The following is a 23,205-nucleotide window of genomic DNA, read 5'->3' as shown; positions in this document are numbered from 1 at the left end:
TCAGTGCTTTGGACTAGGCCTTCCTCATTGTTCAGTTTAAGACCGTCGTCAGGCATTTTGCTCAAGGCAGGTGGTGGGTGGCTTGGACTGCAGCCTGGCTCTTAAGCTGACACCTCCAGGAACAGGTGAGCGAGGAAGATGGGGTGCTCTGGGTGTTCAGTGCTCTGAAGGTCGATGCAAAGCCAATAGTTCTGTGTGTGTATGTGTATTTACATGTGTGATTTCAGCGTCTACAACATGTAATCATTGAGCTGGATAGAAAAGATTATTCTTTCTATTCTAGAAAGCTCTGGAGAACCAAAGCTACAGAGTTTATACACACAAATGTGTACACATGCATAACATGTATACATTTATTTGTACGTATACATGTGTATGTGTGTGTATATACATACTCTTTATTTTCCGGATGGAATCTCCAGTGAATATTTTCACATATTTGCAAATAAATAGATGAATACACACTAAAATGATAATTTTCAAAAACTCTATACTATACTGTATTGATTCTAAAAATGACAGGAATGCACTATTATTTTAAAAGTCAGGCTTCTTTTAATCTTTATGAAACACATGTAACAAATATGAATAGGAAACAGTAGGAGAGTCTCACTTTGGAAATATGATTTCTCCTGACATCTCTAACCATGCCTTCTGCATGGACTTTTGTCTGGGCCCAGGCAGCGACGTGGGGAGGGCCTGACACACATATCTGCCTGGGGGCAGTATCCCTGTCTTACCAGAAAGTGGCTCTAGGAAAAGACCTCTTTGACTTGGATCATGAACTTCTGAATCTTGTTGGAGGCTACAAAAATTAAAAGTAAAAATGATGTTAATGTTTATTTTTTTTTCTGTACTGTTTTAGCTATTTCCATATTAACTTTAAAATGTTAACTGTGCAGAATTATCCTTGGAAGTAGAATTAATTAGCCTTGTATTTACTCTTCATCATATTAACTGTGGCTTCTCAGATGTGGACGAGTGTGAAATTGGTGCCCACAATTGTGACATGCATGCCTCCTGTCTCAACGTCCCGGGAAGCTTCAGGTGTAGCTGCAGAGAAGGCTGGGTTGGAAATGGCATCAAATGTATTGGTGAGTTTGCAAACGTGAACATGCTTTGCTAAGGCACGGAATTCTTAGAGGCTCTTCTTTGCATGGTTGTTAGCCCACATACTGGTATAGGGGCATACTCTTCCCTTTCCTGTGTTCTCTTGAAAATTCAAAGACTATCTTCAGTTGTAAGGTAATTCCTGCCTAAGAGTTTCTTTTATCCTTGGAATAAATTATCAAGCCACAGCAGTCTGCCTTGGCACTCTGCTTTTTAATGTGTTGTTGTTCGGTAAAAATTCTGTGACGTGTAGCCAGAAATCCAAACAGATGGATGATGAAAAACGACTAATATGTTTTTCCAGTCTCAGAGAGCAATCAGTGAGACTTAGAACCCAGGGAAATACATGAAGGAAAGGAAAAGGTTTTATCAGATAACCTAAGTCTCTCTCTGCTGAATACCACCTTCTTAACAGAAAAGAGAATTCTTCTTCCAGAGAAAGCAAAAAGGTTTGCTGGATTCTCAGAGATCTGATTCAAAGAATCAGAGGAGATTGGAGAAGCATTTGCTGTTCTCTAGGTTTTATCAGGGCTGAACTGGAGTCTGATAAGCCTTTTGTAGCTGTGAGGCAGGGGGCTGGATGTCACCCTTGGTGTCGCACAAAGGACAGCTTCACATGCCCGGAGTTTGACATGCCTTCACAACAAGGCATTTTTCCAACTGGTTAGAATTACCCAGGTCGACTTAAGATAGAAAATAAAACAAGCTGAACTGACCTCCCCAGGATTACTCCTTAAAACCTTAGAATTCCACAGTAAGCCTTAGATCTGTTAACAGTAACATCCACTAATTTGAATTTACTGTCTTAGACATTCAGTTGTTTTATACTTGCCAAATGTTTATGAACTGACTATGGAGGTAAATGATCACACCTTCCAAATAACTGTGGTAAGTAACATTCTGTGATGGCATCATTCACTTCACTTGCTATCCACTCCTAGTCCAGCCATCACTCTTTCATTATTTGGACAGTCTTTCAGCCATATCCCCATGCCTGTTTTCTAGCCCCGTTGGCTACTGCCTTTCTCTCTTGTAGCCTCCATATTTTGTGCTTGTCCGTCCATCACTCTAGCCAACTATCGCAAAATACAGATTTAACTGCTACTTCTACTCCAGAATATCATCCAAATTCATTATCTTCTTTCCATCTCCATCTCAGTAATCCCCCTACCCGTCCTTTCTCTGTCTCTGTCTGTCTGTCTGTCTGTCTCTCTGTCTCTCTCTCTCTCTCTCCTGGATGCCAAAAGAAACTGTTCTTATGTCTGCTCATTCATTCACTTGCTGGGCCCGTAATCCATTCTCCACATAGTAGCCAGAAAGACCTTATAAACCATGGATATGATCTCCTTAAAGTTGTCATTTTTTTTAAGTTTTTATTTATTTATTTTGAGAGAGAGAGAGAGAGAGAGAGAGAGAGAGAGAGAGAGAGAAAGCAGGGGAGGGGCAGAGAGAAAGAGGGAGGTAGAGAATCCCAGGCAGGCTCCACGCTGTCAGCACAGAGCCTGACACAGGGCTTAAACTCATGAACTGAGAGATCATGACCTGAGCCCAAACCAAGAGTCAGACACTCAATTGACTGAGCCACCCGCCTCTCCAGTTGTCATTTAATCATTGAATTTAGGACAGACTCTGGCTTCCTTCCCGTGGTTTACAGGACCTTACAGCATCTTCCCCATACCTCTCGAGCTTCATCTTCCATCAGCCTAGCTCCTGCCTTGTGCTTTGTCACTCTGGCTTCCTTTCTCTAATTTTTTTTTTTAATCACATTAAGTTCTTTTCCTCCTCAGCATCTTTATAAGTGCTGTTCCCTTTGTAAGGAATACTTTTCCCTACTTCTGTGCAGCAGGCTGACTCTGACTCATCATTCAGGCCTGAAGTTAACCAAAAACTCTTCAATGGGACCTTCTTTGTTCCTACAGTCCAAATTAGATGCCCCTTTTATTTTCTCCTTGCACTTTGTAACATTTCTTCGTGTCACCTAGAACATATTTAATGTAATTTAATTTCCTGTGTCTATTGTTTCTTAATGTTTATGTATTTTGAGAGAGAAGGAGAGAATGTGCACACACGTGAGTGGGGGAGGGGCGGAGAGAGAGGGAGAGAGAGAGAATCCCAAGTAAGTAGGCTCTGCACTGTCAGCACAGAGCTCAGTGCAAGGTTCAGTCTCACAAACTGTGAGATGGTGACCTAGCCGAAATGGAGAGGCGGATGATTAACTGTAGCATTTGTCATTTCTACTAGACTAGGCTCCGTGAGATCAAGAATCTGACCTTCGTTTCCTCATCTGTAAAAGGAACTTGAAAACTCTATGCTAATTTTCCCACTCGAAATTCAGTAATTGAATTTAGAAATTGACCTGTTTTTAGCGATAAAGAAGCCAGCGATCACGTCTGTCCCCAGCGGAGTCAGAGAGAAATCTAGCACTGGTTTTCCTTTTAACCATTAAAATTCTAGCTTATTGGGTATCTCACAAATGCTTTTATTAGTCATTTTAGCCTCTGTAGAACAAACATTTTGGATTGTGGGTCTGAGCTCTTAGAGAATTAGAACTGTGACCTTACAGGTAAGCGAAAACAAATCACATGTGTCCAGTTTACATTTAAATTGAGACAAGTGAAAATCGTTCCGCGCGTTTAGACGTTTCAGTTGCATTTCTGAACTCTCTTGCTCTGTTCCCTCGGCACACGCAGATCTGGACGAATGTTCAAACGGAACCCACCAGTGTAGCATCAATGCTCAGTGTGTTAACACCCCAGGCTCCTACCGATGTGCCTGCTCTGAAGGGTTCACTGGAGATGGCTTTACCTGTTCAGGTGGGTAAGAATCGTGAGGTGGGTCCTAGCAGAATTTTCATGGAACATTCCATAAGCTTGCCGTATTTGAAGAAAAGTGTAGTTAAAGGGGGCCGAAATTCCCTGTCTGTTTTTACATCTGACATACAGGTGAATGTGTGTCTTTGTCTTACACTTCACACCAAGACCAGAACAGTTTTCCAATAATTCCATTTATTATTATCATATACTATTAATGACTGTTAATTTATTGTAGTCATCAATTTACACAGTAGTCAGAAATCCAAGCTGTCTCTGAATCCGACCCCTTGGAATCAGATTTCACCTGTGCTGCTTACTGTTTTTGTCGCCGTAAGTAAATCATGGAACCTGTGTGGCCTTAATTTCCCCATTTTCAAACAGCCGCAGTAACCATAATAGGTCCATTATTTTTTGTTTTTTGTTTTTTGCTTTTTGTTTTTTGCTAAATGAATGACATATGGGAAAACTGTTCAGCATCTTAAGATACAGCATATGTCCAGCCAGTGACGGCTATTTCATGTGCTTGTCAGAATCTCCGATCACCACAGGGTATTGAAAGGAAGAAATGAAGTTAACACAAGTCAAGGATTTAGAAAAACACCTCGTAAGAGCTCAGTAAACATTACCTGCTGTTTAGCTGCTGTTAATTATGGATCCCTTGAGAATATAGCACCCACTTAAACTCCTGTGAATGACTGCTTTGTCTTGGTGGACATAAAGTAGGAGACAGGTTTGCGGACATCATCAGTGTTCTTCAGCTGAATGTCAGTGCACACTTTAAGCCCCACGTTAAAAGACTTCTAGCTTTTTTCTTGTTTCTAATTATCGACATTAAGAACACAGACTTATCATTTTCCGTTGCTTTAAGAAAACACGCTTATGTAATCTTTAAGGCTTTAATCCTTTAAACCTTGGCTTATTGTATCTTTCTGAACATTTCTCTGCACCGGGAGATGATGGGAAGGGCCTGGCCTTGGTGTCAGGGTCGGGGACAGATTGGCTCCCCGGGGCTCCCACCCTGTGGCTGGCCTCTCCTAGCCTCAGGTTATTCCTCTTCTGACCTGCACAGAATTGGCGTACTGAAGGAAAGCAGCAGCCAGCAGCTACCTGCCAGATATAAGGCCCTCGGTCAACATTGCTTTCTGCCCTGCCCCCCTTTTTCCATTTTATAGAATTAAGTAAATTGGCTTTCGGGTCAATGAATAATGTCCATTTGCATAATTAAGACAGAAGTATTGAATATAATCGTGGTGACAAGAAAGACACTGTCCTCGTGCTACTTGAACAGCCCTTCTGTGCTTGAGACATACTTGATCTAGTGGAAAAACCAAGTTCGTTTACTTGAAAACATAATGTTAGAATAGATACCACTTCAGGGTTCATTTCAATGTTCTTGGTCATCTGTCAGTGATGTCGGTGTCATACTGATGCATCACATTGGCATTAGAGGGAACTGAGACAGATCTGGGCGACACCTGCCTCCTTCCTGTTAAAGATGTGGTGATTGAATGTTAGAGTGTAGGTTCAGCAGCTCTGTTATCAGGTCTTACCCTTGTTTAGGTGAATGTGATTAAGTGTCCTCTCCTGTTAACGAGCACCTGCTGAAGCCAGCAAAACGGACTTAGCAGGGAAAAACCATGTCAAGACCTCGGGAACCTAATAGAGATGTAATTTGCTTCTCCCACAGATGTTGATGAGTGTGCAGAAAACATAAATCTCTGTGAAAACGGACAGTGCCTCAATGTCCCGGGTGCATATCGCTGCGAGTGTGAGATGGGCTTCACTCCAGCCTCTGACAGCAGGTCCTGCCAAGGTGGGTCACTGCGATTCCAACTCATTACCAAGTTGGATCAACTACAGCACATGAAACCGCAGAAAGGGCTGGAGCGGGCCCCACCTGGAAGCAGAATACACAGCACATGCTGCACATATAAAAGTCATTCGTTTAAGCATGGATTATTTTGCCGAATGAATAATGATGAAGGCGGCTTTCATCTCTTATGAAGTTTTCCTGGCCGAGAGCCAACACTTGGAAGTTTGGCTAGTTCCTTTTTTTTTCTTTTTAACCATTTCTTTTTTTTTTTTTATTACTAAATGAATGACATGTGGAAAAACTATTCAGCTTTTTAAAAATATGATCTATCTACCCCAGTCACTGCTATTTAATGTGTTTGTCAAAACCGCAGTAGCTCCTTTTGGGCATTTACCTTCATGTTTTGGTCTGCTGTCTGTATGTCTGGGACTGGAAGGTCTCCTCAGGGATGCCTCAAGGCCTGCACCTTTTGCCTGAGAGCAACGTGTCCTTCCCCTCAGTGATGACATCATCCCCCTTTCCTAGAAATGAGACTTGGGACTAGTGTGATCACTCTCCAAGAAAAAGAATTTGGATTTTCTCTTAAATTAGAGGTTTAAATTAGTTCACTGTATGTATAGTTTTGGGCTGTCACTGTGTTCTTTTGGAGTACATGAAAATACACGTGAGGAAAGGAAGAAGATGAAAAACAATGAGTGAATCAGAAGGCTTAGGAAAATTAGCGATCGGTAGAAAACACTTAACAAAGTAACTCAGGCTAAGCGCTGGGCAAAGATTATAAAAGGAAACCAGATTACAGTTTTTCACTACACTAGTGTCTAATCAAATGACCAGAAATAGCAAATACCAACACACACACACACACACCCCCCTCACCAGTAGCAACCAAAAAAAACCCAATTATATCATCTAGAAATGGCTCAATTAGAGCCTGTCTCTGCCTCACTACCCAAAGTGGTGCTAAGGAAAGAAGGTGTGCCTAAAAGGTCACTGCATTTTCCATAAATGTCCACCAATTTTCAGAGACTCGGAACAAGAGAACGAAGACTACCCCCTGGGGAAGATCGTGCAAACTGAAAGCATTCATGCTTCCATGTTGACCTGTTAGATTGAACAGAGACTAATGCATTTCATACAAGGTCACTGTAGATTGAGCCCCCCCCCCCCCCGCCTCCAGTCCTGGTTTCTTGTAAGTACCAAAGCCAATTAGTAGAAAATGTGAGTCAGTGTGGTTCTGGGATTACATGATTTATTACTCACCTCCACTTGACAAGAGTTGGTGGGAAAAGGAACAAGTGAGCAGTAGCCAGATACTTTGCTAACAGAAAATTTCAAAAATTAATTCTTTGTGTGTAATAATTTCCACCTTCATAATTCTTGTCCTTTATCTGTGGCCTTCGCCCTTTCACACCTTCCCTGAGGTGAGGCTGGACACTGTGTCTTTACTGCACTTCCCTCACGTGTTGGTTTTTCACAGTCTATCATTGCCAGGGAGGGAAATGCCAGCTGCCAGGCCAAGGAGAGTGGTTCACAAGGAGTTCATCTTCGGTGACACCCTGCTCCTCTTTGCTAAACGCCAGGTTTTGAGATCCCAAAAATGTTATTCCATGGTTCTGCCTGTTTCTCCTTGAAGTTGTCTTATCCCTGTCTCTAAGATCTGTCTCATCTGCACAGTTTCTTCTGAATTCAGTAATTTAATTTATTCAGGTCTTCTTATTTGATGATAAATATATGCCCCTCTGAAGTGACCCTCTGATCACTATTTTCTCCTCAGCATCTACTTCTCACCACAGAACAATTCCCATTCTCAGAATTTCTGTAGAGTCCAAGCACTTGGTACAGTTGGCCCTTTCTCAGTATTCTCCACCAAAATGGGAGAATATAAAACCTGGAGAAAGCTCCTCAGGAACAGCTTAGGATTCTGTCAGTGGAGTAAACATGGATGCACACCATTTGGTATCATGTGTGAAGACAGAGCAGAGGCCAGGTTCATTAGCAGAGGGCACATAGAGCCCAGGGCAGCTCTTCTCATTTTTGTCCCCACTCCTGTTCCGCCTTAGGAAAGTTTGGGCTAACAGAATAGCAGCTCTAATGAAACTTGTGCCCCAGCCTGTCTTCCAAATAATGCCCAGATAAAGATGGGGAGGGGATATCAAAATACTCCATCTAAAGTGTATTAGTGTATAAAACTCCTAGAAGAGCTGACCAAGAAGTGCATGCACAGTTTGAAAATACGTGATATGAACTATGCAGGCATCCTGTGGAAGAACAGTGAAAGAACACACAAAAGGTAAAGAACCAACCCAGAGTCGAAGAATACTATCCGGGGAAATAAAGCACATTTCCCACAGGTGCCTTGTGCCACGGACAACCTTGATACGAACACAAATATGTGTGAACACGTTTGAAGAGATTATAAATTTTTTTTAATGTTTATTTATTTTTGAGAGAGACAGAGTGTGAGCGGGGCGGTGGCGGTGGGCAGAGGGAAAGGGGGGGGGACAGAATCTGAAGCAGGCTCCTGAGCCTGTCAGTACAGAGCCCAACATGGGGCTAGAACTCACAAACCATGAGATCATGACCTGAGCCAAAGTCAGATGCTCAACCAACTGAGCCACCCAGGCGCCCGACATTCAAAGAGATTATAAAAATAAGAGAAGACAAAAGGAAAGTGCAGAAGTATGGGAAACAAAAGAAGCGGGTACCACCACAGCAAAATTGGAGAACTATTGAAGAGAGATGTCAGAGAACAGAAAAGGTTGAGATGAAAGCATAATTACTACTAGCATAGAGAATGGGCAAAAATAGGCGAACAAAAACATAGGAACATGAAAGGAGGAAGACGTTAACGTGATTCGAGAAAAGACCAGGGCCATAAACAAGTGTAATTGGTGTCCAGGAGGTAGAGAGCTCAAAATAAATAGAGAACAGTACCAAACAGCCACACATTTTCTTGAGATGGAAGAAAGGACTTAGCCTTATTACTTTGGCTGACTTAAGTTTTAGAGAAGGATAAGGAACCTTCAGGCTCTAGACAGAAAAGGAAAGTCAGGAACAAAACAGAATCATTTGATACTGAAAGACGTGAGAACAATGTCCACAGAGTTCTGAGATCACATGTGACTGGAGGATATTCCACGTCAGCAGTCAGTCAGTTATAAAGTCATGGGGCATATTGTCACATAGGAAATTAATGTAGAGAGAAAACACCTGTGGGCCCTCCCTTCTTGGGGGGAAAAACCTTATCAGCAATGCAACACCATCAATTGAGAAATAAATGTAAGAGTTGCAGTGAAAACCTTACTCCCTTAAGAATCAATACTAATTGCTTCAGAGATTATGGTAAATGCCATAAACATTTAAAAAGTGAAAGTTACAGAAATAACAAAAATGAGTTGGAAGCGAATGCAAATGCTCATTTTCTTACCATTCCTAGCACAGAATCCATTAATACTGTTTAGAAACTATATTTGAATTTTAACATAAAGGGAAAGAGGATCAATTTTTAGTGTGTTTCAACAATTCTTAACATTGGAAAGTATTTGAGGAACTGTCGAGATACATACAAATTGATCTTATGCATAGAAACTCAGCTTCAGTCTGTGAATATGCATAGAGAAGTATTTGGAATAATATTGATCAATCATAATTCTGGGTGGATGGATTTCTGAGTGATTTTCTGCTTTTGCTGCTTTATTTTCTGTGTTGTTTCTGTCCTCCCGATTTGCTACTAGAACTTTTCTATATTGTTGACATTTGAGTATGCTTTAATTTTAAAAAAGCAGTTTTCTAAAATACCTTATTTTTCACTTGTGTAAATGTAAGTATCACACAATTACTACATTAGTTAAATGGAAGTTATTTCTAATAAAGGTCATTTAAAAGTCAAATGAATCTGAAGAGGGCTGACAATACAATTCCATTTTCACTTCTAGAGGAACACAGTTCAGTTATCAACTAGTTAAATGAGTCTTTTTTATTCATTTGTGTAAAGAGAGTAACTTTGTTTATAGGCTCAACACAAGAAAAGACACATTGATACGCCATTTGGTCTTTACAAATTTTTTAACATGTATTTTGAGACGGTACACACACCGGAGAGCATGAGTGCACAGGTGGGGGAGGGGCAGAGAAAGGGAGACAGGATTCAAAGCAGGCTCCGTTCCTTGTGCACAGAGCCCAGTGTGGGGCTCCAACTCACGAACCGTGAGATCATGAACTGAGCCGACACCAAGAGTCGGCTGCTTAACCAGCTGAGCCACCCAGGTGCCCCTATATGTCAGTTGATCTTTTAAACACAGTTTGAACAAAACTTGAAATCTAATATAGTTAAAACTTATCATTTTTTAACTATCAGGAATGAACCAGCAGACCTTTTTTAACTTAAGGTCTCTCGACCTCATGTTAGCATGACTGGTCTAGTCTAGCCTAGAATGACATATCTGCTTTACATTCTCAGAATATGAGGTCATTTGTGTACAAAAATGTCCAACCTTTTCCTACGAGTAGAAATACAGAATATTTCTACAGCTGTACACACACATACATGCCTTCATTTTCATATGAATGAGGAAGGGTGACTTCTTTTTTGACTTTGAGTTAAAGCTTCATGGAAGAGTTTCATAAATTTATGACTTCAATGGAGACATTTTAATGAAATTTGTAAGAATGTAGGACAATGGGTGATCTTAATACAGTCTATTAGAAAAAAAAATATTTCCCTGGTTAACACTGAGTTTATGACAACAGATTAGATGACAGGATAATAAAAGTTTTTAAGAAGTTAAACTTGAATACTTTAAATGATATCTTTAAATTTAAAATATTATGTTATATACTTTGTATGTTGTGGATGTTTATAAAACATCTCTGTATTAAATTATTAAAATGTTGGAATTTGTTTTTATGTTTAATTTTTTACAGTCCTTTAATATGTTTGTATGTAGTTTATTTTTATGACTCAGGCCAACTCTTCTTTTTTAAGTATATTATAACCCAATATAGTTAAAATGCTCAGTGAAATAAAATATTTCTTTTCGGTCTTGGTTCCATAGATAAACATTAGTTGTTGGCCATTTATGTGGTCTACCGAGTCAAAAAACAGAAAATTTTTTACTGCAAAACAACATCTGGGGAGATAGAAAAATTTATTAACATTATATACATTAAATCAAAATGTCTTTGTAAATGAGAGACTACTGTTTTTTTATCCTCAGATATTGATGAATGCTCCTTCCAAAATATTTGTGTGTTTGGAACATGTAATAATTTGCCTGGAATGTTTCATTGTATCTGTGATGATGGTTATGAATTGGACAGAACCGGAGGAAACTGTACAGGTACTACAAGCTAAGGGCTTGATTGTGTTTGGATTAGTTGAGATGAATGTTCTGTGCTAAGTATACAAATTCCTGAAGTTTTTGCTTAGCTTTCTATATACCTTGTGTTACGCAGCTTTTGGAAAAAGAAATTTGCATTATGACACATTTATTTTTAACTATGGAATTGATACATTTTTAATATAAGCAACTTAATACTAAATATCTGACATTAAACTAGGAAACTTTCTTTGTATAAATGTGTGTATGTATATACATATACATATGTAATTTTAGTTAAGCAGATGGTAATGTGTTTTTTTCTTCTTCAGAATTCCAACATTTAATTATTATTCATTCAAGATATTAAGATATTAAATGATACTGTTATGAATATCGTGTGGTTGGTATTACATGTTGTAGGTATATACAAGGATTTGATCTGTATCTCACTGTGCTGAGGCTTTCCCAAAGATCTTTAATAATTTGCAGTGATTCCACCAAATTCTTTGAAATAGAAGCATGCACAGAGAAAGTAAAGATGCTAATGTGGACATTTTAAATGCTTTTCCTAGATATTGATGAATGTGCAGATCCCATAAACTGCGTCAATGGCCTGTGTGTCAACACTCCTGGTCGCTACGAGTGTAACTGCCCCCCTGATTTCCAGCTGAACCCCACTGGTGTGGGTTGTGTTGGTAAGTGAAGGAGATACAAAACAAACAGAATTATACAGAGGTAAATACTCAGACTTTCTTGGTAGTGCACCGTGATGAGTACTTGCTACAATTAGTTTGAAAACAAAAGAGTCCATTAAGAAGCTCCAGGTTACCAATAGATATGGTCACTTTTGTCGTGTTTATCTTCCAATAGTATTTTTAAAACAGGAATTTTTGAGCTACCTGCTCCAACCTCCTCCTGCTTTCACAGACTTGAGAACCAGGACCCCAGGAGGTGCAATAACGTCCTTGGGATCTCAGGGCTTGGAAGGGCAGAGCTGAGGCAGTGTTGAGAGTTGCCTGGCTCGCTGTCCAGTGCATTAGCAGGACAAAGGGCAGAGTCATTGGAATCTCTGTTTCTCCTTCCCATAAGAAGGACCATGAAAGGAAATAAATGAAGTGAAGAGAAGAGAGGAATTGGAGCTGGATGTCATGAGCCCCACCACTGGAGTAAAGCAGGTTGAAGGGAAGGAAGGAAGGCAGTCACGAAGGTTTCTGAGTCTCTCATCAACTTTCCTGATGTCTCTGATCAGAAGATAATTGTCCACCTTTTGCCGCCTGCTCTATTTCAGCATCTTAATGAACATTTATCTAGAGGAGTAAATGATCTGGGGAATTTCCTGAGAGAATATCAAAGAAAAAGGCTAAGTCCTTGCTTTAGTAGAAGTCTACCTGCTGTTTTCAGTGTCAAATGACTATACATAATCATTTAGTTATGATTTATGGATACCCCAAGTTCTGACGTTTTAATTCAAAGTCATTCATTTAATAAATATTGAGTGCCTCTATTCCAGCTGCTAGAACTACAACACGAACAGAGTGAGCACGTTCTCTGCTCTCATGTTAATGTCCTTGTGCCAGGGAGACAGATAAAAGCAGAAGCACTTCCTGACACTGGGGGCTGTTGGAGAAGAAGGGTTGTGTTATGTTGGGATGGGGCAGATCCATGAAGGAAGGAGCAAGCCAGTTGCAGCTTGGAGAGGAGAAGCTTCCGAAGGACAGGAACAGCCAGTGCACAGGGCTGTGGGAGGGCAGTGCTGGCATTGGAGACATAGCAGCAAGGGTGTATATAGTAAGAGGAGGGTGAGTGGGGATGAGCATGGGCACAGTTTGAGGACAGGAGTCAGAGAAGGAGCAATAGCCCAGATCACAAAGTGGCTCTCATCCCTAGCTGCCGAGTAACATCCCATTTGGAACCTTAAAAATATGACGATGGTGCTTCATGCCCAGAAATTGAGTCACTGGGGACTCGGTATCGCTTAAAAGCTTTGTTGGAACAAAGGCTATGAACAGGCAACTGATAAAAGGAGGACTCCAGGGGTGCCTGGGTGGCTCAGTGGGTCAGGTGTCTGACTCTTGATTTCAGCTTAGATCATGATCTCACAGTTCATGGGTTCGAGCCCTGCTTTGGACTCCACACTGACAGCACAGAGCATGCCTGGGATTCTCTCTCTCCTTCTCTCCCTCCCTCCCTCCCTCCTCTCTTTGCCTCCCTTCTCTCTCTTTCTCTTTCTCTCTCTATCTCTGTCTCTCAAAAATAAATAAACTTAAAAAGAGAGGGCTTCAAAAGTGAACAAACATAAGCAAATGCCCAAAACCATTAGTAATAAGAAAAAAAGTCAAGACAGTTGTATAACTCTAACTTGGTAAGACTGGCAAAATTTGGAAACTTGGATAATATAAAGTGTTGGTAGGAACATGGACCTTAAGGAGCCTTCTGTTCTACTGTTAGAAGTGGAGACCAAGGTATCCTTGCAGAGAATATTTTTGAATAACAGCATCCAGATTAATCCTCCAGATATAATCAACTTAGATTTTAATTTTGTTTTTAGGGCAGTTTCTAACTCTTTGTATGGATTGATGCTTCATGGCCTTATTTTTTTTTCTTAGAGGTCTTCCAAAGAACAGAGACTCATTCTGTCTCACAAGTACCATAATGGTCCATTGGACCCTTTTATAAGTCTAAGATACATTATGAGATATTAGTGATCTTATTTTCCCTTTGTCTTAAAATGTTTTGCCATTTTATTATTTTAGGTTTTATTTCATCATTACTCATCAGTTAGGTGCAGTGATGCTCAAAACAAAGATGAATTTACACTAAAGTGAAAACCATGCCATCACCTAGAAGGATTGACACAATAGTGAAATAAAATGTCGAACACTCCTCCAATTTTCTTACTGTGTTGCCCAGGGGATGGCATTATCTTTTGAGAAGGTATAAAAGAAAGCTAGAGACACTCTATTTGGAATCTTCTTGAAGCATGTATTGAACACAGTTGAGAGTTGATAAGTGTTTCACTTTATGACAAAGAGAAGGAAATTGAATGTGGAAAATGTTTCCCAACTGTCAGGTGGATCAGTTATGAATACAACACAGATTACAGTCTAGATTCCAAAGGTGATGGTAAAATTGATCATAGAAGCAAAATGCTAGGCTGTGAGTCTTCAGAGGCTCATATCCTAGATGAGATTTTTTTCCAATTCAGGAATCAAAAGAGTGAGTAATAGATTTTTTTAGATAGAGGAAAGATACTATTCTCATGTCTTAGTCAATAGGGAAAATTTCAACATGCCACATTTTACAAGTACCTGAATCATCCAAGGTCCCTATATTCTTTTAGACACCAAGTTTAATTGAGTTGGTTCTTAAGGGGACTAACAATGAAGGCAGGTGTTTCGACAAAGGATATTAAAATACGGTATGTAGAAATAAAAATCATTGGATTGACTACTCTAGCTGGTGTTGATAAATCTGAAAATGAAAATGTTTTTATTTGTGGAGCAAAGAAATGAGCTGTCCTTTCCTCATCAGAAAAAGGAGCTGTCCCAGTTTTCAAAAGTGTCTTCAGGCATTGTGTTTTAAATGATGCAAGGAAAAGAAGAACAAGAAGTAATGATAAGCTAGAAGCTATTACAGATGTGTTTGAAATGTGGAATCAGTTTTTTACAAAATGGATTTGTTACAGGTTCATGCATAGCAGCCAGTGGGCAGTTAGTTGCATTCACAGGACCGTTTCAGGCATACATCTTTCCAAAACCAAGAAAATATGGAATAAAAATTTGAGTTAGAGAGGATTAAATTCTTATTAGAATTTCTGGTCAAGTTGTTCCACTGTGCCTTTTTTTCTGTACATTATTTTCAAAGTTACTTGTAAAAAGTTGAAAGATGCTTGGGGCACCTGGTGGCTCAGTCGGTTGGGTGTCCAACTTCAGCTCAGGTCATGATCTCACAGTCTGTGAGTTTGAGCCCCGCATCGGCTCTGTGCTGGCAGCTCGGAGCCTGGAGCCTGCTTCGGATTCTGTGTTTCCCTCTCTCTCTGCACCTCCCCTGCTCATGCTCTGTCTCTGTTTCAAAAATAAATAAAAACATTAAAAAAGTTTTTAAAAAATTGAAAGATACAGATGGTAAATGACAGTGACTCTGTTCCTGATACTGAAGGCTTAGAATATGGAAACACTGTGAACCAGCAATTTGTCTCCTGGTGCTAGACAGCAATGAAAGTAACTCAGAGGCCCATCCAGAGACCTGGGTAAAGATGTTCACTGCCACAGTACTTGTGGTAGCAGGGACCTAGAAACCAGTTCTGAAGAATAGATAGATTTTTTTAAAAATGATACTTGAACACCGTAGAGTTGACGGATTGAAAGTAATAAAAATGGAATGAGATCTGTGACAAAATACCATTTGTGTAAATTTAAGATGTGCTCAAGGAAACAAAAGTACTCCCTTTGCAAGAACTCAGACAAAAAGATACCATTAAACACAGTCAGACGGCTGAGTTAGGGGATGTGGAAGGGGAGTAGAAAAGAAGGACAAAAGAAAATGGGAGGGATGAATGAATGCAAACCTAGTAAGAGCAGAACCATGAGTTAGCTTGTATCTCCGCACCTGATTCAGCAACAACAACAAAATGAGAAAAATAAAAATAAATGATAAGAGGCTGCCCAAGTGACTCTTGTGTGCAGCCAGGGATGAAATCTACATCGTAGACCATGGTAAGGACGTGAGATTATGCTGATTGAGAAGGGGAGCCATCGGAAGTCCTTCTGAAGGGTTACTCTGGGTATGGTGGGGAAAGTGGACCGTCGTTGGGTCAAGGACTGAAATCAAGAGATGACATAGGAGACCTTTGCAGTGGTCCAGGAGCGGCGGTGGTGGCTTGGTTCAAGTTGTAGAGATGGAGGCAGTGGTGATTAGTCAGACTCCAGACAGATTTTGAAGGTAGAAGTGACAGACTTTAGGGGCGCCTGGGTGGCTCAGTCAGTTGGGCATCTGACTTCAGCTCAGGTCGTGATCTCACACTCTGTGAATTCAAGCCCCACATCGGACTCTGTGCTGACAGCTCAGAGCCTGGAGCCTACTTCGGATTCTGTGTCTCCCTCTCTCTCTCTGCCCCTCCCCTGCTCATGCTCTGTCTCTGTGTCTCAAAAATAAATAAAAAACATGAAAAAATTAAAAAGAAGTGACAGACTTTATTACTGGGTTGAATAAGAGATGAGTAAGAGTCAAAGACTGACTCCAAGGTTTAGGGCTTGAGCAACTGAAAAAAATGAGGGACTTGGTGTTTATTGGGGAAGATATCGAGAAGAATAGAGTAGATTTTGTCTGTGGTGGAAGGAATATCAATAGTTTGATTTTAGATGTGTTAACTTTAACTGTTAGCTATCTGAGGTTGAAAAATCAAGGTGGCATCTGACAGAATGATGTAAGGTTCTAGGAGGGGGGGGTGATGAAAGAACTGTAAATTTGAGAGTTCTCAGCAAAAACACAGTATTTAAAGTGATGGAACTAATGATCTAGATGATAATTATGGATTAGAAAAAGAGGAAGACTGAGATTCTTTGATGTCTTAAGTATCCTCTCTAAAGTGGTTACTGAGTGTCTTTCCCCAAACTCTCAATGTTCTCTGTGCAAACTAAAATGAAACCAGATAATGGGGAGAAGGAGATGGGGTTATAGACATTTCTTTGATCGGATACGTAGGTTTTGATTGACTTCTCTGGGATTTTATTTCCATTATTGATAAACTTAAGATTCATATCAATTGATTATAGCAAAATTTTCTTGCATGCAGACTAGTGAAGATCGAGAAGGTCCCAGTTGAACAATTTCTCACAATTTTGTTTGTCAGCGATGTGTATGGATTTCTGAACCTAGGAAAGTCGGTCATAATTTCATTCCTACTATGCAATCTTGAAAAGGTTTAAAGCTAGAGATCGCTTTGTGCTAGAGATTAAAATGAATGTGTGGAATTTGAACTTTGTCATTTGCACGACCTCTCTCTGAAAAGGAATTCTTGCTAAGGCACAGACAGTTTTAAGCTCCTGTGTTGCTCCACAGACAACCGAGTAGGCAACTGCTACCTGAAGTTTGGTCCTCGAGGAGACGGGAGTCTGTCCTGCAACACCGAGATTGGGGTGGGCGTCAGTCGCTCCTCGTGCTGCTGCTCCCTGGGAAAGGCCTGGGGCAACCCCTGTGAGACGTGCCCCCCTGTCAACAGCAGTGAGTATGGAGCTGGGGAAGAGGAAGGGAACAAACTGGCGGCTGAAGACTCGTTGCCATTTTATTCTTGTACTGGGGGTGGGGTCTGTGACAAGGGATCCCAGTTTGACTTTGGACTGATTTCAGTGATTATGCTGAAAGCAGCCAAGAATGTTTTATATAAAAGGAATTACAGTTGTTCTTTTTTCATTTTCCATGATACGATAAAAAAAAAGTTTTTTTAACCACAATCCAGTGTGAATGGTGATGTTATCAGTCCTCTATGGTAATCACAAAGAAAGCCCATTTCTGAGACTATCTCAGAGTTGGTGGTAGTTTGGGTTCCTAGACATGGTGTATTCCTGAGGTCAGTCAAATGATGTCTGAAATTGAAATGCCTGTTCTGATAGGGCCACAGATGAAACTTTCGAATTCTTGAGTCTTTCTGGTTTTGTTTTGTTTTGTTTTTGTTTTTGTTTTTACTAGCGAAAAAAGTTGTGATATAAATGGTCTGTGCTGAAGTTTTTTTTTTCTTTAATCAAAAACAAATGGTTTTAGTTATTCTGTGTATGTAATTTTTGAAGCAGTGACCGTAATTCAAGTAAAATGTAATATACTTTTAAAATATATTTGCAAGGGCACTAAGGAAAATACAGCTTACCCCTCTTTGGGTGTGTATTTTGAGCCCAGCAACTGAAAGATGCCTCTTCATTGTCTCAGCCACTTGAACCATCGATCTCACCTCTCTTCTCTTTTGTGTTTTATAGCTGAATATTACACCCTGTGTCCCGGAGGAGAGGGCTTCAGACCTAATCCCATCACGATCATCTTAGAAGGTGAGTGCACCTCTCATTGTCACCCAGATTTAAACAAGGTAAAGAGTTTAGAGAAAAGCTGGTAGAAAGGTCAGTGTGGAGCAATCTGAATGAGAATATTTTACAAAATTACAGATGTGCAGTCAGTTACCAGGATGCCGAGTTAGCGCTTGTCACTCAGAAAGATAGGAGCCATGGCAGTGATGTGCCTGCTCTGCAGAGAAGCTGTCTGTCCAGTCATGCCCAGCTTGCTTTGCTCACTCTTCTCAGATTTTAGGACATTTGCACAACAAAGCCAAAAAAAAAACCACTCCTGGTCACAAGAAGCCTATCCTCTAAGTATGAATTCACACAGACGCATGGAAGTCTGCGGGTCTTACAGTATCACACATTTGAGAGTTCTAAAAGTGACTCTTGTTCTCGATGGTGGTATTTGTTGTGAGTGAGCTGTCTCTCCTTCCACAGATATTGATGAGTGCCAGGAGTTACCAGGTCTCTGCCAAGGTGGAAACTGCATCAACACTTTTGGGAGCTTCCAGTGCGAGTGCCCGCAGGGTTACTACCTCAGCGAGGAAACCCGCATCTGTGAAGGTGAGCTGCACGGACACTTAAACGTTAATAGCGCTCTTTAGAATAAAATTACCAGTCAGGCTTGGAGACAAGGGCCCATCCTCAGATTCTGTCAAAGGATCTGTTAGCCTGGTCCATAGCTTTTGTCTTTTCACATCATTGCTGCTCAGTTGGATGATGATAGATAAATTAATTTACAGCTCATTTGCTATAATTTACTATTATTTTTCTCTGAGTGCATGAGTTGAGTATAAATGGCAAAAGCTGGATCAGTATGAAAGCATTCCGTATCAAGTAAGTTATTAGTTCAAATGATGGTAAGAGTTATATTTTATACACAGAAAATAGGTAAACTTGAAGGCAACTATTAAGTTATTATTTTGCATTAATTTTTAAATGTTAGAAGGCATAGGAAGAAGACATTCAAAGATTATGCTGATGCCTTTCTTGCTTCGATCTCATCCCTTCTCACATGGCACAGTAATCTTCCTCTCAGGGGCCTGGCTTCTCCCCATGGGACTAGGAGCTTCTTGGTCAGAGGCCCACATCTAGGTCCTCTTGGTAGCTATGAGCTCTAAGGATAGAATCTCCATGTTTATTTGCGGAATGAATGAATGAGCGCTTCTAAAAATGAACATTAAACATGTAATATAATCATTTCCATTGTAACCTTTCTTTTTTTCATGGTGATTACATTTACTGAAAGGGTTGGAAAAAAATAAAAATTGCTTAATGTCAGAAATTAGGGGAGTTTCTCTTTTGAATGCCTTTTACATTTAAGGAGGCAGTCCTACAACATCTCCTATATTCCATACACAATAAATGCTTTGTCTCAGCCAACTGTTAATGGAGAGGCAACTAGTGCAACTCCCCGGACCAAGAGCATTGGAATATTCCGTTTTGTTGACTTCTACATCTCGTATGTTTCCTTATCAATTTCTGTAGTGGTCATAGTTTCTTCCACATCTCCCAATATCATTTTTAAGTGCTGATCATGAGCATGTAATCTGGGTGGGAGTTCTCTTTGGTTTCTCATTTTCATATAAATTCGCTCATCCAGGCTGAGCCTGATGAGACCCAGGGGTTCTTCTACGGTGTTGGTAGTTCGTTGCTGGTCCACGTCATCTGCCATGTTTCAAACCGCGTTCCCTCTCCCCCCTCTCGCCAGAGTATACGAGTCTCTCCCCGTCTCCAGAAATATGAAAATGCCATAACCTTTGTTTTAGAACGTGTTAGGTGAATGCTTCTGGAAGAAGGATGATTTGATAAAGAGAATAACTAGTATCTGTGATACTTCTGGAATCTGTGAATGGGGTACTCACTTGAAAGGAGCTGTAAAGATAAAGGCTCTCCTCAGACTCAGACCTATAAACCCAGAGAACAAGCTGATGTTTTCCAGAAGGCAGGGGAGTGGGAAGATGGGCAAAATTAGGTAAAGAGGAGAAGGAGATACAGGCTTCCAGTTTCAGGATGAAGAGGTCAAGGGAGTTAAAGCCACAGCATAAGGAATACAGTCACTGATATCGTAGTAACAGTGTAATGGGACAGATGGTAGCAGTGAACATAGCATAATGTATAAACTCGTCAGATCACTCAGTTGTACAGCTGAAAGTGATGTGACACTGTGGGTCACCTATTAAATTAAAAAAAAGATAAAGGCTTTCCTAACTGCATTCATTTTAAAGTTGGTACTAGTTTAAATGATGTAAGTGAACAGTAAGCTTTAAAGCAGTTCCATTTGAAGGATATGGAATTTCACTTAAAACTTTCACTTAAGGGGTGCCTGGGTGGCTGAGTCGGTTAAGCGTCTGACTTCGGCTCAGGTCATGATCTCACGGTCCATGAGTTCGAGCCCCGCATCAGGCTCTGTGCTGACAGCTTAGAGCCTGGAGCCTGCTTCAGATTCTGTGTCTCCCTCTCTCTGACACTCCCCCATTCATGCTCTGTCTCTGTCTCAAAAATAAATAAACATTAAAAAAAATTCACTTAAAATTTTATTTGAAAAAATAGGCGCATTCACATTATTTTTACCACTTTAGAAAAATTTCTTTTGATCGTCTGTGTTTTTTAACACTGGCATTTTTTTTTTCTTTGAAAAAGACACACTTTTTGCCATGTAAATACGTATTTGGGGGGTATTTTCAGTATAATTGCTTTAAATTACAATTTTTTAAAAAATATGGATTTGGGGAATCAGCAATATACTTTGTTTAGTAGTTTAAATAATATAAATTCATGGAAAAATAACTTCATCAATTAATGGATATTCTTGCCCACTCTAGATATTGATGAGTGTTTTGCACATCCTGGTGTGTGTGGGCCTGGGACCTGCTACAACACGCTGGGCAATTACACCTGCATTTGCCCGCCTGAATACATGCAGGTCAATGGAGGCCACAACTGCATGGGTAGGTAATGGTCTCAGAGAATAATTAGGTCACGGTTGTTAGCTTCCCAGCCAGCACTTGTATTTCAGGCACTTGTGTCTCAGAATTATTGTTCAGAAAGGTTGGAAGGTGTTTATGAATGATGAAGTATCTCAAAGTCTTATACACTTCTGACTCTGTATTATGTTTTTGAACTTGGACTATATAGTTACCTTTTAAAAAGCTTAAGTCTGATATACAACATTTCATCAAATGTTTTGATTTTCTATTCCTAAATAATTTTTGTTTTCCATTCATGTAAAGTAAACATTATTTTACAAATAGTAGAATGTTTAAAATAAAATATGTATTTAATATGTGTTACTTTCAAAATTAAATAAATGCCTTTGAGTAGAGAAACAAATACCTGTTAATTTTTTTCCTAAGAAAATTATAAATGAAATCCCCTGTTTGAAAACAGGAGACGTAGCTGTTAACCTAGAAGTGATTTAGATTCAACTTAAAGAATTATTTTAAGATACCTCCAAATGACCGAGGAATATTCTGGAGTTATTAATCAAGAAGGTTTGGTGTCTCCAGGTATGTGGACTCCACTATTAGCTGCCTGCTGCTATGATTGTGACTGGTTGGCTTGTTTTTCTGCACATAGACATGAGAAAAAGCTTTTGCTACCGGAGCTATAACGGAACCACTTGTGAGAATGAATTGCCTTTTAATGTGACAAAGAGGATGTGCTGCTGCACGTACAATGTGGGCAAAGCATGGAACAAACCCTGTGAGCCGTGCCCAACACCAGGAACAGGTGAGCACATAGCTCATGCTTCTGCCAGAGGCCAGGCCGGTGACACATACACCTATGTGACCACATAGTAAAAAGCAAATGTGAACTAAAACCACACATGTTTAGTTCTGAGAACGTCCAGGAACATCATACAGCCAGTCTCCCAAGCGGCCCTTCTTGGGGCTCAGATACTGATTCCTGGCATACCTTTTGAGGGGAAGTCTGGGATGTTGAAAACAGACTCTACTGCTAAACAGCTAAAATTTACAGCCCCGGTCCACTTAAATTCATTGTTTTACACTGTACTAGTTGATTATTCATTTATTCATCAAGCAGATATTTATTGAGCAACTATTTGTCATTGTGCTCAACCCGGAAGGTATAATATTTTGATTTAAAAACTTGCAGTAACTTCAAGTCCATCAAATTCATTAAGTATTGTTTTAGTTTCGGTCTTGAAAAAAAAAAAAAAAAAAAAAAAAAAAGGATTTGACAAGCAAACTGTACATTAAAGCAACCTATTGCCAACATGTTTCTTATGTGTTTTTTCCCCAAATGTATCTGAAATTTTTAGGCAGAAAATAAAACTTGTCTTCATGTGGTAAAACTTTTCTCAGAAGCTCAGATTCTTTTGAAAGAAAAACTAAAAGAGAATAGCTACAAGAACCAAAAAAATATCCTAAAACTGTTGCCCATTCAGGCTCTTTTGTGATGTAGGAAGTGGTTACTTTTAATAGTTGTATACTGTTTAGTTTAATAGTTGATACTAAACTTTGAACCAATAGGACAAATAAGAAACGATTTTACATTTGTGGCCAGGTATTGCTTAGGGTATGTATATATTTAAATGTTCCATTTAATATAATGATATAATTAATGTGGGGATGAAATGAAAGGTAAGGAGAAAAATGATGAAGAGTGACCTGTGGAGTCTTTCTCAGCGGCTCTAAATCAGTGGGCAAATGGATGTTCATAACTCGCTTGCCATAGTTTTCCTCCAAAAAACAAAACAAAAAAAAAACAAATGGAAACATTTTTACAATTCTCTAATTTGAAAACTCCCATCACGAGGTTGAAGATCACTGATTTGGGAAATTAAATACCACTTTTTGTAAGAGGAAGTATAGGGTGAGGCTTAGGTGTAAGAGGACAGGTCTGTATTTATATTGAAGCTCTGCTATTATCTGACCTTCGGCAGATCCTTTTCTCCTTTGTGACATGGATTCCTCATATATAGAATAGAGATAATAAATTAAAAATGACAGTAACTCACTCAGATGGTTATAGTAAATGAAAGGATGCATATAAATTATAATTGGTGCATTGGCAGGCAGTTAGACACCATTGAATTGAGCATCTATTTATTGTGTGCCCCTGCATGTGATGTGGATACT

At 39.8% G+C, this 23,205-nt stretch overlaps 1 protein-coding gene and 1 pseudogene across 1 annotated transcript in view; one reads left to right on the top strand and one right to left on the bottom strand.

Moving 5' to 3' along the window:
• Positions 1–23,205, top strand: part of FBN2 (fibrillin 2) — a 257,434-nt gene that overhangs the window by 189,638 nt on the left and 44,591 nt on the right. Inside the window, exons 32-41 of the mRNA XM_049648459.1 lie at positions 972–1,094; positions 3,801–3,923; positions 5,611–5,736; positions 10,953–11,075; positions 11,630–11,752; positions 17,118–17,279; positions 18,026–18,094; positions 18,539–18,664; positions 20,926–21,051; positions 21,680–21,832. Of these exons, the coding sequence (XP_049504416.1) occupies positions 972–1,094; positions 3,801–3,923; positions 5,611–5,736; positions 10,953–11,075; positions 11,630–11,752; positions 17,118–17,279; positions 18,026–18,094; positions 18,539–18,664; positions 20,926–21,051; positions 21,680–21,832 (1,254 nt within the window). The remainder of the gene's footprint in view (positions 1–971; positions 1,095–3,800; positions 3,924–5,610; positions 5,737–10,952; positions 11,076–11,629; positions 11,753–17,117; positions 17,280–18,025; positions 18,095–18,538; positions 18,665–20,925; positions 21,052–21,679; positions 21,833–23,205) is intronic.
• LOC125934864 (U6 snRNA-associated Sm-like protein LSm3) lies at positions 18,869–20,192 on the bottom strand (annotated as a pseudogene).

This window comes from Panthera uncia, assembly GCF_023721935.1.
Source record: "Panthera uncia isolate 11264 chromosome A1 unlocalized genomic scaffold, Puncia_PCG_1.0 HiC_scaffold_17, whole genome shotgun sequence".
NCBI lineage: Eukaryota > Metazoa > Chordata > Mammalia > Carnivora > Felidae > Panthera > Panthera uncia.
The sequence above is the reverse complement of the archived record's forward strand: the minus strand, read 5'-3'. Positions and strand labels throughout refer to the sequence as shown.